This window comes from Netta rufina (genome assembly GCF_964035555.1).
Source record: "Netta rufina genome assembly, chromosome: Z".
NCBI lineage: Eukaryota > Metazoa > Chordata > Aves > Anseriformes > Anatidae > Netta > Netta rufina.
The window spans coordinates 45847789-45864221 of NC_140126.1; the positions used below are offsets into that span (position 1 = coordinate 45847789).

The 16433-nt window shown below is 40.1% G+C and overlaps 1 protein-coding gene across 1 annotated transcript in view; it reads right to left on the reverse strand.

Moving 5' to 3' along the window:
* Positions 1-16433, reverse strand: part of LOC311221617 (long-chain fatty acid transport protein 6-like) — a gene marked incomplete at both ends in the record, with an annotated part of 45238 nt that overhangs the window by 15300 nt on the left and 13505 nt on the right. The window contains one exon of the mRNA XM_084305706.1: positions 1287-1481. Within this exon, the coding sequence (XP_084161832.1) occupies positions 1287-1481 (195 nt within the window). The remainder of the gene's footprint in view (positions 1-1286; positions 1482-16433) is intronic.

Genomic DNA, 16433 nt, shown 5'->3' on the forward strand with positions numbered 1-16433 from the left:
GATTAGTGACTTCTGACAAAAATCTGTCAACAGTTCTAAAATTCTGAAAACATATTCAAGTTCTGAACAAATGTAACATTTCCTGAGATAGAAGGAAAAAATAGTTTACAAGTAATTAGATCATTTAGCCCTCTAAAAGAAAATGTAACATGAGCTCTGAGGCTCCCGATTCAGCTACTACTCCCCTAAGTTCCAGATTCCTTATATCCTGTGGTGGATCTGTATGTTTCTAGAGACAGCTATCAGCACCAGATATCCACCGTGCAAATTACAAAGTATCAATGATATACAACACACAAAATCAGCAGAGTAAATTTGCTTTAATTCCTGAGCTCTCAATGGTTTCTGAAAAACACTGCAGCTCTTATGGTCTCTTTCTGAATGTTTCCAAGTTGCCCGCTACAGAGTCTGAAGGCAAAACATAGGCTGATTGGTTCCAATCCCTGAAGAGAAGATCTGGGAATTTCTCTGGGCCCTGAGTTGTGAAGTAGTCTATGTGATGATGATGTATTGAGATCATGAAACCTGGGACATTAGCTGTCTACAAACATATTTCCACTTCATCCAAAGTCACCTCACACAGATGTGTTTCAAAACAATATTTTTACATCATAGTGAAAATAGATTGGTATGGATATTTTACTGTTAGTTTTCCTTTGAAGTACAAATGCCACTTCAGTCAGGAGGATTTGTACACACAGATAGGTATCTGAGTTACTTTTGTAAATTCTAGGCAACGTGTGTAGTCCTATTTTATTTTGAGTAAAAATTGACATAAATAGCAACATAACATAACATACCTAGTCTCCTTTTTAGAAACCATTGCAAAGTAATTTTACATGTTATTAGCTAAAGTTTGAGACTGGGACATGTATTATTTACTGTTCTCTCTAGTTGTTTAAGTGTGGTATTAATAGCACTCTAAGGGCAAAATCTGTGAAGTTTTGGTGAAATACTTTTAGGTATGTATGTGGACATACCACTTGATAAGCTGACCCATCACACAATTTGTCTTCATTTAACTGGACAGGTGAAGGAGAAGAGAGCATGTATGATATAAGTTACAAGTACTGCTCTTCCCCAAAACATATAACTTCATCAAAGTTGCTGAAATACAAAACGAGACTTTGGCAGCTGATGTTTTATAGGCAATCAATTAAACTTGCAACAACTAAGTTAGAAAATTTACCTTATACTTACGACTGTAGCCCCATGCCTTATGGTCAAACTGAGAAACACATTGACCTTCAGCACACCCTTTTACAAAGTAAAATATAAATAGTCACCTTATAAAAGTAATTGGTGCGTCCAACAGATCCAATTTTTCCTGTGTGGTTCATGAAACAAATGTTTCCTTCAGTAGCACCATAAAACTCACAGATCTTAATGGCACCAAATCTGTCTAAAAATTCTCTCCACACATCATTTCTTACTCCGTTTCCAACTGCCAGTCGGACTTTATGATTTTTTTCTCCATCCTTCTGTTAAACAAACAAACAAACAAACCAAACAAACAAACAAACAAACAAAACAACAACAACAAAAAAGAAAACAGAATATTTTGATACCTGCATTTGATGTTGCCTATTTGGTGGGTTAAATGCAATTTCTTATATACATCAAGTATAAATAGGGGAGGGAAAGTAAAAGGGAAAGGGAAGGGGAAGGGAAAAGGATAAGGAAAGGAAAAAAGGAAGAGGAAAGAAATAGGGAAGAAAAAGGGAAAGGGCAAGAAAAATGTAAATGGCAAGGGCAAGGGGAAACAATAGGAAGTTAAAGGAAGCTGGCACAGCTACAGCTACAAGGTAGCACACTGCAATCCAAAAGCTATTATCTCATTGAATAAACAAATTATTGCCTGAATAATGGCTACACTAATTTATACAAGTACTTCTTTATTTTAAAAGGTGTATCATCTCAGTCTGCTTCCACTCAGAGCAATTAGAAAACTGAGAAAAATGCAGAAAGGTAGGCATTGTTTCTGATAAGTGATTAAAGTCATCAGACATTAATAGTTACTTTCCCCATGTCTTCAGATTGATTAAAAGAAACAATCAGATTACACATGCTTGTAATTTGTGTTCCTTCCCACACATTGCACGAGTCATATTCTGTATTTTTTTCAACATTAAGTCTTGCAAGGTTTTGTTTATTGTTACTTAGAATTCAGTATACCCTGGTGAACTTGAATCTTTTCTGTTGTCAACTCTCATGTTTTCTTACAAGAAATACTATGTTATGTGTTCAAACAGTTCAGTGAGATGGATTCTATGAATATTTTCCCAAACACAGTGATTGCAAGGAGCACCTTAAAAATAAAATCAAATTTAAGTTGAAGTATCAGAAAGCAGAAGACCTAATATATAGATATATTATTTCAATTATTTTAAAACCAGAGTCAGTTTTTAATCATGGCAAATGATTAAATGGCAATACAGTATGCCACAGAAATGATGTAGCACAAAATTAATAAGGTATCATTTATTACCGCATACCTTTAGAAGTGAATGTCACTCTGGTACTCCAAGACTATGTGTATGTATCTCACAGAATCACAGAATCACAGAATTTCTAGGTTGGAAGAGACCTCAAGATCATCGAGTCCAACCTCTGACCTAACGCTAGCAGTCCCCACTAAACCATATCCCTAAGCTCTACATCTAAACGTCTTTTAAAGACTTCCAGGGATGGTGACTCCACCACTTCCCTGGGCAGCCTGTTCCAATGCCTCACAACCCTTTCAGTAAAGAAGTTCTTCCTAAGATCCAACCTAAAACTCCCCTGGCGCAACTTAAGCCCATTCCCCCTCGTCCTGTCACCAGGCACGTGGGAGAACAGACCAACCCCCACCTCACTACAGCCTCCTTTAAGGTAAAGAGCAATAAGGTCGCCCCTGAGCCTCCTTTTCTCCAGGCTGAACAAACCCAGCTCCCTCAGCCGCTCCTTGTAGGACTTGTTCTCCAGGCCCCTCACCAGCTTCGTCGCCCTTCTCTGGACTCGCTCAAGCACCTCGATGTCCTTCTTGTAGTGAGGGGCCCAAAACTGAACACAGTACTCGAGGTGCGGCCTCACCAGAGCTGAGTACAGGGGGACGATCACCTCCCTCGCCCTGCTGGCCACACTGGCCAGGATGCCATTGGCCTTCTTGGCCACCTGAGCACACTGCTGGCTCATGTTCAGCCAACTATCCACCATCACTCCCAGGTCCTTCTCTGCCTGGCAGCTCTCCAACCATTCCTCTCCCAGCCTGTAGCTCTGCTTGGGGTTATTGCGCCCCAGGTGCAGGACCCGGCACTTGGCCTTGTTGAACTTCATGCAGTTGACTTCAGCCCATCGGTGCAGCCTATCCAGATCCTCCTGCAGAGCCTTCCTACCTTCAAGCAGGTCGACACACGCACCTAACTTGGTGTCATCTGCAAACTTACTGAGGGTGCACTCAATGCCCTCGTCCAGATCATCGATGAAGATATTAAAGAGGACCGGCCCCAGCACTGAGCCCTGGGGGACGCCACTAGTGACTGGCCTCCAACTGGACTTGGTTCCATTCACCACGACTCTTTGGGCCCGGCTATCCAGCCAGTTTCTAACCCAACGAAGCGTGCGCCAGTCCAAGCCAAGAGCAGCCAGTTCCTTGAGGAGAATGCTGTGGGAGACGGTGTCAAAAGCCTTGCAGAAGTCAAGGTAGACCACATCCACAGCCTTTCCCTCGTCCACCCAGCACGTCACTTTGTCATAGAAGGAGATCAGGTTCGTCAAGCAGGATCTGCCTTTCATAAACCCATGCTGACTGGGCCTGATCGCCTGCTTGCCCTGCAAGTGCTGCGTGATGACTCTCAGGAGGATCTGCTCCATGAGCTTCCCTGGCACTGAGGTCAAACTGACAGGCCTGTAGTTTCCCCGGTCTGCCCTCCGGCCCTTCTTGTAGATGGGCGTCACATTTGCTAGCCGCCAGTCAACTGGGACCTCCCCCCATAGCCAGGACTGTTGATAAATGATGGACAGTGGCTTGGCCAGCTCCTCTGCCAGTTCTCTCAGTACCCTCGGGTGGATCCCATCTGGCCCCATCGACTTGTGCACATCCAAGTGCCGTAGCAGGTCACCAACCAGTTCTTCATGGATAGTGAGGGCCACATCCTGCTCCCCATCCCCTTCCACCAGCTCAGGGTACTGAGTATCCAGAGAACAACCGGTATTGCCTCTAAAGACTGAGGCAAAGAAGGCATTGAGCACCTCCGCCTTTTCCTCATCTCTTGTAACTGTTTCCCCCCTCATCCAGTAAAGGATGGAGATTCTCCTTAGTCCTCCTTTTTGTGTTGATGTATTTATAGAAACGTTTTTTGTTATCTTTAACGGCAGTAGCCAGATTGAGCTCCAGATGAGCTTTGGCCTTCCTAATTTTGTCCCTGCACAGCCTCGCTACATCCTTAAAGTCCTCCCTAGTGGCCTGCCTACTTTCCCAAAGATTATAATCCCTCTTTTTTCTCCTAAGATCAAGCCACAATTCTCTGTTGAGCCAGGCTGGTCTTCTTCCCCACCAGCTCGTCTTTGGGCACGTGGGAACAGACAGTTCCTGCACCATTAAGATTTCCCTCTTGAAGAGCGCCCAGCCTTCCTGGACCCCTCTGCCCTTCAGAACTGCTTCCCAAGGGACTCTACCAACCAGTGTCCTGAGCAGCTCAAAGTCAGCCCTCCGAAAGTCCAATACAGTGGTTTTACTGGTCCCCTTCCTGGCCTTGCCAAGAATAGTGAACTCCACCATTTCATGGTCACTCTACCCAAGACAGCTCCCGACAATCACATCCTCCACCAGTCCTTCTCTGTTTGTGAAGAGAAGGTCTAGCGGGGCACCACCCCTGGTAGGTTCACTAACCAGCTGCGTCAGGAAGCTACCTTCCACGCTCTCCAGAAACCTCCTAGACTGCTTTCTCTGGGCTGTGTTGTGCTTCCAGGATATGTCAGGGAAGTTGAAGTCCCCCACGAGTACAAGAGCTGACGATTTCGCAACTTCTGTCAGCTGCCTGTAGAATTCCTCATCCGTCTCCTCATCCTGGTTCGGCGGTCTATAGCAGACCCCGACCAGGACACTAGCCTTGTTGTCCCTGCCGATCCTAACCCAAAGGGACTCGACCTTGTCATTCCCAACCTCGAGTTCTACAACCTCAAAAGACTCTCTAATATAGAGAGACACACCACCACCCCTTCTGTGCTGCCTGTCCCTTCTGAAGAGCTTATAGCCAGGCATTGCAGCACTCCAGTCATGAGACTGGTCCCACCACGTCTCCGTGATGGCAACCAAGTCATAGCCTGCCTGCTGCACGATGGCTTCCAGCTCCTCCTGTTTGTTACCCATGCTGCATGCATTGGTGTAGATGCACTTCAGCTGGGCCATTGCCTTATCCTCCGGCCTTGCCATTGTTCCCCCTGGCACAGCCCCAACAATCCTTGCTTCAGCCCCATCCCCCTTCCTACCTAGTTTAAAGCCCTCTCAATGAGCCCTGCCAGCTCCTGGCCCAGGATCCTTTTTCCCCTAAAAGATAGGGACCCGTCTGCGGCCATCAGGCCAGGTGCTGAGTAAAGTGCCCCATGATCGAAAAACCCAAGATTTCTGCGTTGGCACCAGCCCTGGAGCCACGTGTTTAACAGGTGGGCTTTCTGTGTCCTCTCTGTACCCCTCCCTGCCACCGTAGGGATGGATGAAAACACCAGCTGCACTCCTGCTCCATCCACTAACCGACCCAGCCCCCTAAAGTCTCGTTTGATAGCCTTGAGGCTTCTCTCTTCAATGTTGTCACTGCCCGCCTGGACTATCAAAAGAGGATAATAGTCAGAGGGGCGTACCAGGTTGGGAAGCTTCCTGGCAACGTCCCTGACCCTGGTCCCAGGGAGACAGCAGACTTCCCTACGGGTAGGGTAAGGCCGACAAATAGGGCCCTCTGTTCCCCTAAGAATAGAGTCTCCAACAACAATAACCCTCCTGTCTTTCTTGATGGAGGCAGTCCTGAGGCGTGGAGTCGACCTCCTCGCCCTAGGCATCCTCCTGGGAACACTTGCTACCTCTTCCTCAGCTACTGGTCTGTCGAGCTCCAGGGCCTCAAACCTGTTGTGTAAGGTCACCTGGGAAGATGGGACCGGAGGGGGAGGGCATCACCTGCGATGTCGAGCAGGGACCTGTTTCCAGTCCTCCTCAACTCCCAGATTCCCTCTCTCTGCCCAACGGCTACTGGGCAGGGGGTCCACACCCATTTGGGGTGTCACAGAATCACAGAATCACAGAATTTCTAGGTTGGAAGAGACCTCAAGATCATCGAGTCCAACCTCTGACCTAACACTAACAGTCCCCACTAAACCATATCCCTAAGCTCTACATCTAAACGTCTTTTAAAGACTTCCAGGGATGATGACTCCACCACTTCCCCGGTACCTCTCCTTGAGGCCCTGCAGGGAGTTACTCCACAAGTCTATCTCTCGCTCACACTCCCTGATGGCCCTCAACCTGTCCACCTCCTCCTTGAGCTCCGCCACCATGCGGACCAGGTCATCCACCTGCACGCACCTCACGCAGGCAGTTGAGGTCTCTACATGTATATCTTTATACTTTTGCATATGTATGCAAATCTCCCTATACATACATACACATGCACATATACATATACTACAGAAAGCTGAAGGTCCTTATTTTCTGATCCCTTTCAGTCTACTTTCTCTCTTTCAATTCTAGTCCAGTATAAATTAGAATCATAGAATCACAGAATCATATAGGTTGGAAAAGACCTCTATGATCATGAAGTTCAACCTTTAACCTAGCACTGCCAAGTTCACCATTAAATTATGTCACCAAGCTCTACATCTACACATTTTTGAATATCTCCTAGTTGAATACCTCCTAGTTGACTCAACTACTTCCTTGGGCAGCTTGTTCCAACACTTCACAATTATTTCAGTGAAGAATTTTTTTTTCTAATATCCAACCTAAACCTCCCCTGGTGCAACTTGAGGCCATTTCCTCTAGTCTTATCACCTGGGAGAACAGACCAATGCCCACCTCGCTACAGCCTCCTTTAAGGTAATTGTAGAGTGCAATAAGGTCTCCCCTGAGCCTCCTTTTGTCTAGGCTAAATAAACACACTTCCCTCAGCTGCTTCTCATCAGACTTGTTCTCTAGACCCTTCACCAACTTTGTTACCCTTCTTTGGACATGCTCCAGCACCTCAATGTCCTCCTTGTAGTGGGATGCCCAAAACTGAATACAGCATTCAAGGTGTGGCCTCACCAGAACCAAATACAGGGTGGCAATCTCTTCCCCAGTCCTGCTGGCCACACTGTTTCTGACACAAGCCAGGATACTGTTGGCATCTTGGCCGCCTGAGCAAACTGCTGGCTTATGTTCAGCTGGCTGTCAACCAATACACCCAGGTCCCTTTCTGCCATCCACTCTTCCCCAGCCTGTAGTGTCGCATGGGGTTGTTGTGCCCCAAGTGCAGGACCTGGCACCTAGCCTTGTAGAATCTCATACAGTTGGCCTTAATCCATAAATCCAGCCTATCCAGATCCCTCTGCAGAGCCCTGCTGCCCTCAAGCAGATCAACAATCATACCTAACTTGGTGTTGTCTGCAAACTTTTGTCACTGTGTCTATTGTCACTATGTCTCCCCCCACATCCAATAAAGGATGGAAATTCTCCTTAGTCTTTTTCTTGTTTATGTATTTATAAAATCATGTTTTATTGTCTTTAACAGCAGTAGCCAGATTGAGCTCCATCTGGGCTTTGGCCCTTCTAATTTTCCCTCTCCACAGCCTCACAACATCTTTGTCCTCCTGAATGGCCTGCCCCTTCTTCCAAAGGTCACTTTATTTTATTTATTTATTTATTTTACTTTCTGAGCCCTAGCCACAAATCTCTGCTCAGGCAGGCAGGTTTTCTTCTGGACCAGATCATCTTTCAGCATGTGGGGATGGCTTGCTCCTTCACCTTTAAGATTTTCTTCTTGAAGAGTGCCCAGCCTTCCTAGACTCCTTTGCCCTTCAGGACTGCCTCCCAAGGGACTCCTCCAACCAGTGTCCTGAACAGGCCAAAATCTTTCATCCAGTTTCAGTCTTTCTTCAGTGATTCAGCAAGGAATGCATACATTTCACTAGATGCAGACAGCTCTTGGCAATTACAAACTGAAGCATTATCCTGCTATATCATCCCAAAACTACATCACTCACAAGCCTCCCTCAGTTGCTAACCATTTGTTTTTCACATCAACTAAATTATTTTATTTTCCTTTCTCCTTTCCTACTTTACTGTAGATGCAAAAGTCATTTCTAAATACATAAGCACAAACTTCACTGACTTTCTAAGTCATTATTAACAATTGTATTGTGTCATGTTACACAGTACAATGAAATTATCCATGGACATGACCTGTAATAAAGTGTCTAAAAATGACCCATAGATGTAATTTTTGGAGTGATTTTATTTTTTTTTTTTTTTTTCCACTTCAGATACAGTATCACAAAGCAACTCTGTAGATTTTCACATATCTGAAATAATAAGGTCTGTTCCATATTCAAAGATCATTACACTGTCAAGGAACCATAAATATATATATATATTTATTTATTTTAATAAGAAAGTGATTCAGTACTACAGCAGGAAAGCCTTTTTCTTACAGAAAATTGTTTACCATCTTTGGAATATTCTACACAGCTCAACTTAAAACTATTCAAAGTGGGATATTTTCTCTACAGTTTCGTTGATAAACTGAAATTAAGGTACCAGTAACTGAACTGCAGTTACCCCTCACTGACACCACTGATTTATTCAAATGTTCTGCCTCTGCTAAGATATGAAATATAGCACAAGAGATCCTTTGTTCCAAAATGAACAAAAGAGACAAATATGTGTGTATATATACATACTAATTAAGTGGGTCATTCATCAGTCTGGGAACATTCTAATTCTCTAGAGTCCAAGTTAATAAACAGGTGAGTTTGCTTTTATTTGTACATCAGGTTAATAAAAATACTGATGACAGTTTGCTGAAAAGACACAGATTAGGATGAGCTAGAAAACAATCACCTACACTACTTTTTTTTTTTTTTTTTTTTTTTCAAATGGGCAAATATAACATAATATATAAGGTTGGTTAGTTCAAATCTTTCGGCTCCTCTTGTTGTTTTGGCTGTTTTAAGTTACTACAGCACAACATTGTTTCTCCAGTGCAAGACACAAAATAGAATCATAGAATACCCCAAGTTCTTGGAAGAGACCCACAAGGGTCACTGAGTCCAACTCTTGGCACCACAAAGAACTACCTAAAAATCAGACCATATATCTGAAAGCATTGTCCAAATGCTTCTTGAACTCTGGCAAACTTGGTGACATGACCACCTACCTACAAAGCCTGTTCAAGTGCCCAACCACCTTTTCTCAGTGAAGAATCTTTTCCCAGTATCCAAGCTGAACCTCCCTCCTTTGTGCTCCTCAGCTTTGTGCTGTTCCCTCCAGCCCTGGTCAGCATTCTACTGTGCTTGCAACAACACAGCGTATGACTGCCTTACTTTAGGAAGTATTCTCTTAAGGCACTGAGGCCTTTCACAAAAATATAGAGTAAATATCTGAAGTCATCAAAAACTGATTGCAGAAGAAAAGCTTTCTTAAAAGACAAAATAATAATTTGCTTATCGTTCACAACTAAGGTAAATTTCCTATTAGACTGCATTGCTGCAACTGCAGTGTTTGTGACTGAGGTAGCTCCATCACAGTTGTACCAATCTGTTGATACAAGGATACTTGAAGGGTATTGCAGGGCTTTCTGAGGAAAAAGCATTAAAACTGGCATACCTTTTGGTAGTCCTCCAACTGCAAGAATGAAAACCATATGTAATTTATCTTCCAGTAGATATTTAATGAGTATGAAGATTATAAATGAGGGAAATTTTAAACATTGTAATTTGCTGTAGTTTTAAATGCAAATACATTCACAGAGCTAATTTTAACATTTTTATCTAGATGTTATGTATAACTACTATATGACATTAATTAGCTTTACATATAACTAACTTTCAATGGTAAGTGTGCCACGGTAAATAAAATGGATTTAGCTATATTGACACCATTTTCATGATTCGATCTGTAAGTATTTATCATCTGTATTATTGTCCAGCTCATTGCCAGGCTCCAAATCTGACAGGAACAGAGATATCCACTGCCACCATGGCAGAATACCTCTGCAGTAAATAAAATGCAATAAATAAGAGAAGGAAAGGAAAAGGAATGATAATTCCAACACGTGCTAAAAACACAGTTAAGCAATGCACAGAGTGTTCTATACATATGAATATCTAAATAAACTAAAAATGCAGGAACATATGCCAATAGCCAACAGCACCAAACAGTCATGTTTTGAATTTCTGCTGTATTCACATAGCATTTCATCAACTAGTTTCCCATCACTACAGAACCTAGAGGTATAAGACTAGGAGGGATTTCAAAGAGTCACTTAGTACACAGCTTTGCTGGAAGATAAACTGCTCTCCCTAGCAGCTGAACAAGCTGCAGCAAGTCAGCTTGCTACTGTGCAGCTGCTGGTACAACGTAGTTGTCTGCAAGCATATTCTTAGTACACTGCAAAAGTGGAGTACCTAGTTAACACCTCCTCCACTAAGACCTAAATTTCCTTACAATCCCTGAGTTAGGAAGGGCTCAGCACCTTGCCCAGACTCGCAATCATAGATAGCTCAAACAATTTGTGTCCTCTGATAATTTGTTTATGTTTTTGTTTCTGAGTGTGATTAATAGTTCTGTCTGGATAATTCCAAAGACAATATTTGTAGTATGATATTAGAATAACAGAATGTTAGAACACCTTTTCAAGGGTTTTAAAACTATTTATTTTCCTGCACTGTGATTTTCTTTCATTATTGAGTGATTTTTAAACAAAATGGGGATTCAATCTCTACTTACCTATTTGTAACGGTAGAAGTGAATTTTTTTTCAATGCCTTTCTGAAGCATTAATAAGACAGCACTTCATACCTTACACCTGGACTTTTATTCAGTGCATTCAGCCAAAATCTTTGAACCATATATAAAATATTTGCATACATTATGAATCAGTTTTTGACACACTATTCCTCCATTCTGTGAGCTTGTTTCATTTGTATAGTAATTAATTGACAAGTCAAGATCTGCCTTATTATACTAAATACCACATAGCTGGGATTCTTCATCTGCCAGTCTTTCCTCCTTAAGTGTTCTTTGTAAACTATGTGGACTATTTGCATGATTAAGTCACTGATAAAAAAAAGTCTTTTAAAGGGCCATCAACACGATATTAATCAGGTGTGGGAAGAACTCGCGACTGCAGCAGTATAAAAACGTATTTAGCAGTTTCATTAAAGGCATCCAAGAAAAAAGGTTAATTGTCTTACTTTTACCATTTACACAGCAGGAAAAGCTAAGTGGAGAGAAGCAAAGGCAACTTCAAGCAAAGAAGGTATGAAGTGTTCCTTTATTGAGGCATTGATGAACCTAAAACCAGTATCAGGGCCTGAGACTTGCAAAAATCTCTTAAATATAAGATATGGACAGACCATACAGGATTTACATTCATGTATTTACAGGAATGCATATGACAGTACATTCACTGGTTATCTGTTGACTCATTAGCCCTGTAAAAAAAAGGGGGCATCAGGTAGTTATTAGGGACACTATGAAATGAGAAATATCTTATTGCCATTAAATTGATGAATGCAGTAATTTTTTCAAGATAATATGCTTCATTCAATTCACCTTGCACAAACACTTTATTATAAACTTCATCTAGATTTTTTGAGTAACATATATAGCCAAATTTAAAAACAAAAGTGAAGGAAAATTTTACTTTTTTACATCTGATGCACCATATGAAGGAAACAGGAAAATTTAGCAACAGCGTACATTTTCCAGCTCAGGAATCAATTGTTTACTATTGCAGTACAGCTCACTCTCACCACACTTTCATTAATGAATCTCCTGATGATCTAATAGCATTAGATTCTAATGGTACTGATTCTAGTGGGGAATGTTTTCTTTAGCTGTACTTTTATTTCCTCAGAATATATATACCAATAAAAAAAAGTCACTTTTGTCAGTGACTAGTCACTTTTGTCAGTGACTATTTCAACCAGAAATACAAAGTAGATCATTGTATTTTTACTGATTGCCCTAGGAGCCCAAATGTCAAAACAAATTACACAAAACTTTCCGAAGGTCAGTTTAGAGAATTAAAACATGCACAGATTTTTATTTTATTTTATTTTATTTTATTTTATTTTATTTTATTTTATTTTATTTTATTTTATTTTATTTTATTTTATTTTATTTTATTTTATTTTATTTTATTTTATTTTATTTTATTTTATTTTATTTTATTTTATTTTTCATTCTGAAGTATTCCGTGAATATGAGCTTCTCTTTGCAAAACTATGAATGTGATTTCAAGGCTCCACTATCAGGACATCAGAAATGGTGTGACCAGCAGGACTAGAGAAGTCATTACTTCCTTGTACACTGCACTGGTAAGACCACACTTCACATACTGAACAAAACTATTTCAGTTTTGGGGCCCTCACCAGAAGAGGATAGGGAGTTGCTGGAACGCATTTAGAAAAGTGCAATGAAACTGGTTAAAGGACTAGAAAACAAGACATATGAGGAACAGCTAAGTAAACTCCCTTGTTCCAGTGGAAACTCCTATTGGGGATGTTTCCTCTGTAGAAAAGGGGACTGAAAGAAGACCTTATTGCCCTCTACCACTACCTGAGCAAAGGCTGTAGGAAGGAGGGTGTCCACTCCATGTGTTAATGACAAGACTAAGAACAATTTATAGTACAGAACGTCAATTGAACAAAACTGTGCCTGCTGACTCATTTTTCCTTCTCTACTTTACTCAATCAGATTTTCTTCTTTCAAAGAAACCTGTTTCCAGGTGGGACACACTGTTATCCTGTTGAAGGATTTCTTGAAACAGCAAAAATCCCATGGCTTGCTGTAGCTGAGCAAAGCAAGCTACCAGGGCAACTATGAGAAGTTCCCATGACAGTGTTCCCACATCGCCCAATTGAGGAATTCAGAAAAATATTGTTACCAGTAGCTGGCTTCAAGGACAAGGTCTATGTGACTGCTAATCACAAGGGGGTTGTTTTCTTGCAGGTGGGGTTGTTTTCTTGTAGTTGTTTGTCTGAGTGCTTTTGACCAATAATCTTGTGTGAAACACTGTCCGCCCCTGTTAAGTTCACTGTAAAAGTTAGGCTATTCGGGCAATAAAATGGAGCATGATCTACTGGCGTCTGTTGTGCTTTCGGCCGTGCCTCCTGCAACATTATCCAACATACCTGCCCTTATACCCCTTCCCACAGCACCTGAGTCAACAGCGGGGAAATGTGTTCACTCTGTTTGCTGATGCCAGCAGTATGAACTTCCTTGTTTTCTTCTTTTCAATTACTATTGTTCTAATGCAGAAGAGTTTTAATAAAATAAATCCTTAAGCATCTTTTCTAAAGTCACTTCAGAGCTTAATCCTATCCAAAGAAAACCTTGGCCAAACTGGTTCTAGTAAAGAGATTGGCTAGCTTCAGCTTAACAAAATTAAGTCTGAAAGCTGATATACAAAATCTTACATGTTTGAGGTAACCCAAGGAAAAAGGAAATGTTACTGATGCCAAAGGATAACACCAGCTCAATACCAAATGGAGATAAAAACAGGATTGATACTTAAGAAGATTTTGAAGCAATGATTTTTTGAACTGTGAAACAGACTTTGAATATCAGTAGAGGTGAACTCCAGCTTTAATAGAGAGCTTACCAAGTTCATGCAAAGGATTGTATATCAAATAATTAATGTCATAATGTCTGACAGGTTGTGACAGATTTCCAACAGGTTCTTAGAAATCTAACAGGTTGTGACTGATTTCTAACCTGTATTTGTAAACCATTTCAGGATTCAGGACACCTTTATTGAAAAGCATGAAAGAGATGGTACATTTCGACTCCTATCTTTCCAAAAGCTTCATGTCTTGTTATATGTAAGTAAATCCTTACTTCAAATTAGAAAAAAATTTTGTTGAAACCCCCTGGGGAAAATACATACACAGATTAGTAGGATCTAAGGCCTTTGTCTAAAGAGGAAATAGGGAGCTACATCGAGCTGTCCTTTCTTCTCATATTTTTTAGAGCACTCTAACTTGAGACTTTAAGCAATGTCAACCAGCAAGACTAAGTTACTAATTTGCTGAAGACCTTTAGTAGCCATTTTAGAGCATGATCCATTTTCTAGCTACTGATAGCTAGTAACCATTGGTACTGGCTGTTGTACTTTCACTACAATCAAAAGAGAGCAGACGTTTAGAGGTGGGCAGGCATGAGGATTACTCACTGTTTTAGGAGCCCAGAAAAAGCTAAAAGGATCATACAGTGCATGACCTTTGTGCTTGTACTTAGAGGAAAAAAAAGGATTCTTTTTCTAATGAGTGGTCTTTCCAGTCAACAAGTTACTAAAACAAACTTGATGCAGAACAGGTTTCAGAAGAATTCCACTGCAAGAAGTTTTCAAGAGCAATTGCAGATGTGAGTGAGAGGCAGAAAGATCAAACAAGACAGAACCCATACAGGAAAGCTAACCTAAAAGTCTGGATGCTACCACAAAGACTTGACAAATGTTCATTTCAAAATCTATGAAATAAGAAGCATCAGAGAACTATGGCCTCCAACTGTAGAAACACACCATTTATTTCAAATTTAGAATTAAAGAAAAAAATGAGCAGTTAATAGAATTGCTATGGTTTTAATATATGCTTGCTATATTGCTATGGTTTTAATATATGCTTTAATATATGGTTTTAATATATGGTTTTAATATAAGGGCTTTAGAGTATTTGAACCTTGAGAACACTGTCTACATAGCATCTTCATAGAAGTTTAGAACTTCTATTAGCCAGACCTTTTTCATGCTGCCAGTATACATACCACTTTTAAGCAGATTAAACTTAACAAGAGATAACTTGGCAAATTATTTCACTAGCTTGAAAAATAATGATGGATTGCACAACCTACTTAGAATCCTTCCACTTACATGTGTGAACATGTTTCTCTTCCAGTTCAAACTTGAGGAATAGTTACTACTTTTCAAGTACAATCTAGCTACATATCAAATTCATTCATTTTATATATATAAAATATTTTATATATTTTAATATAAAAATATAAATATAAATATATTTTTATATAAAAATAAAAATATATAAAATATTTTTTTATATTTTATAATATATATATATATATTTTTTTTTTTTTCTTGAGAAGGACTATTAGATTTCTCTTTAGTCAGTAGCCTCACAGAGCAAAGAGTTTAGATATGCCAGCTCTTGGAAAGTACTCACATAACAAATAGAATACCTATTTAATGATGGTTCGGTATAACTGTCTTTATTTGCAGAACTCCTTCAACCTTATGATGGTTTTGGAAGGATTTAAAAAAGAAAGACTTTGTTTAGAAATGAAGTACATCATTGTTGCTCTAAGACACTGAACCAGATAAAATGAACAACACAAAATGCCATACTCAACTCTACGGAGAACAGTTTCTAAAGGACAGAAAAAAAGAACAATTAATATCTGAGTCTGGAAACACAGCAAAAGTTGGAAAGTGTTAAAGAGAAGGGGATATCTTTGGGGAAATTATGTTGGCCTACAACGAAGAAAAAAATCCTATTAAAAAAGCTGGGCCTTTCAAATGTTCTGATTTTCTTTGTAGTCTTTAACTTTTCTCCATCCACAGCCACTAGTGATCACTGGGACATCAGCCATGTCCTCTTTAATACAAATATATTTTCTTTGCTGAGACATTCATGGATAGGGATGTAGGACATATGAGCCTCTACATTAGTTAAATATGCTCCTGAAAATTTTCAGGAGGAAAAAAAAAATAATCCACTGTCTTTTTTGCACTCTCCTAATCATTTTGTTAAATTAAAAGATATTACTCCTTATGCTTAATACAATATAGTTACTCTCCAGCAGTTATTAATTTTATGAATTATTCAAAATAAAAGCTGTTTATGATCATAATTTACTTTTAAAAAAAATTTATTAAAATGATTTACCAAGTAAGGTAATCAATGAAAGATTTAACGTGTATTATTAAAACACAACAGGATAACCTGCAGCATATAAATGAATGGAACAACAGTTACCAGCATTAGCAAGATGAATTTTAGTTTATATGGGACTATGAATGCTTGTTTCATGTTCATTTTGACACACTGAGCACTAGCACTTGACAGAAAGTCAATTGGGCTTGCTATGCAACAGGTTATATGCTTGATCCATTCTGTCTATTACATATATTCCATATTACATTTTGAATTAATTCCAACAAATTTTAGGCATTTAATTTAACCTGAATATCT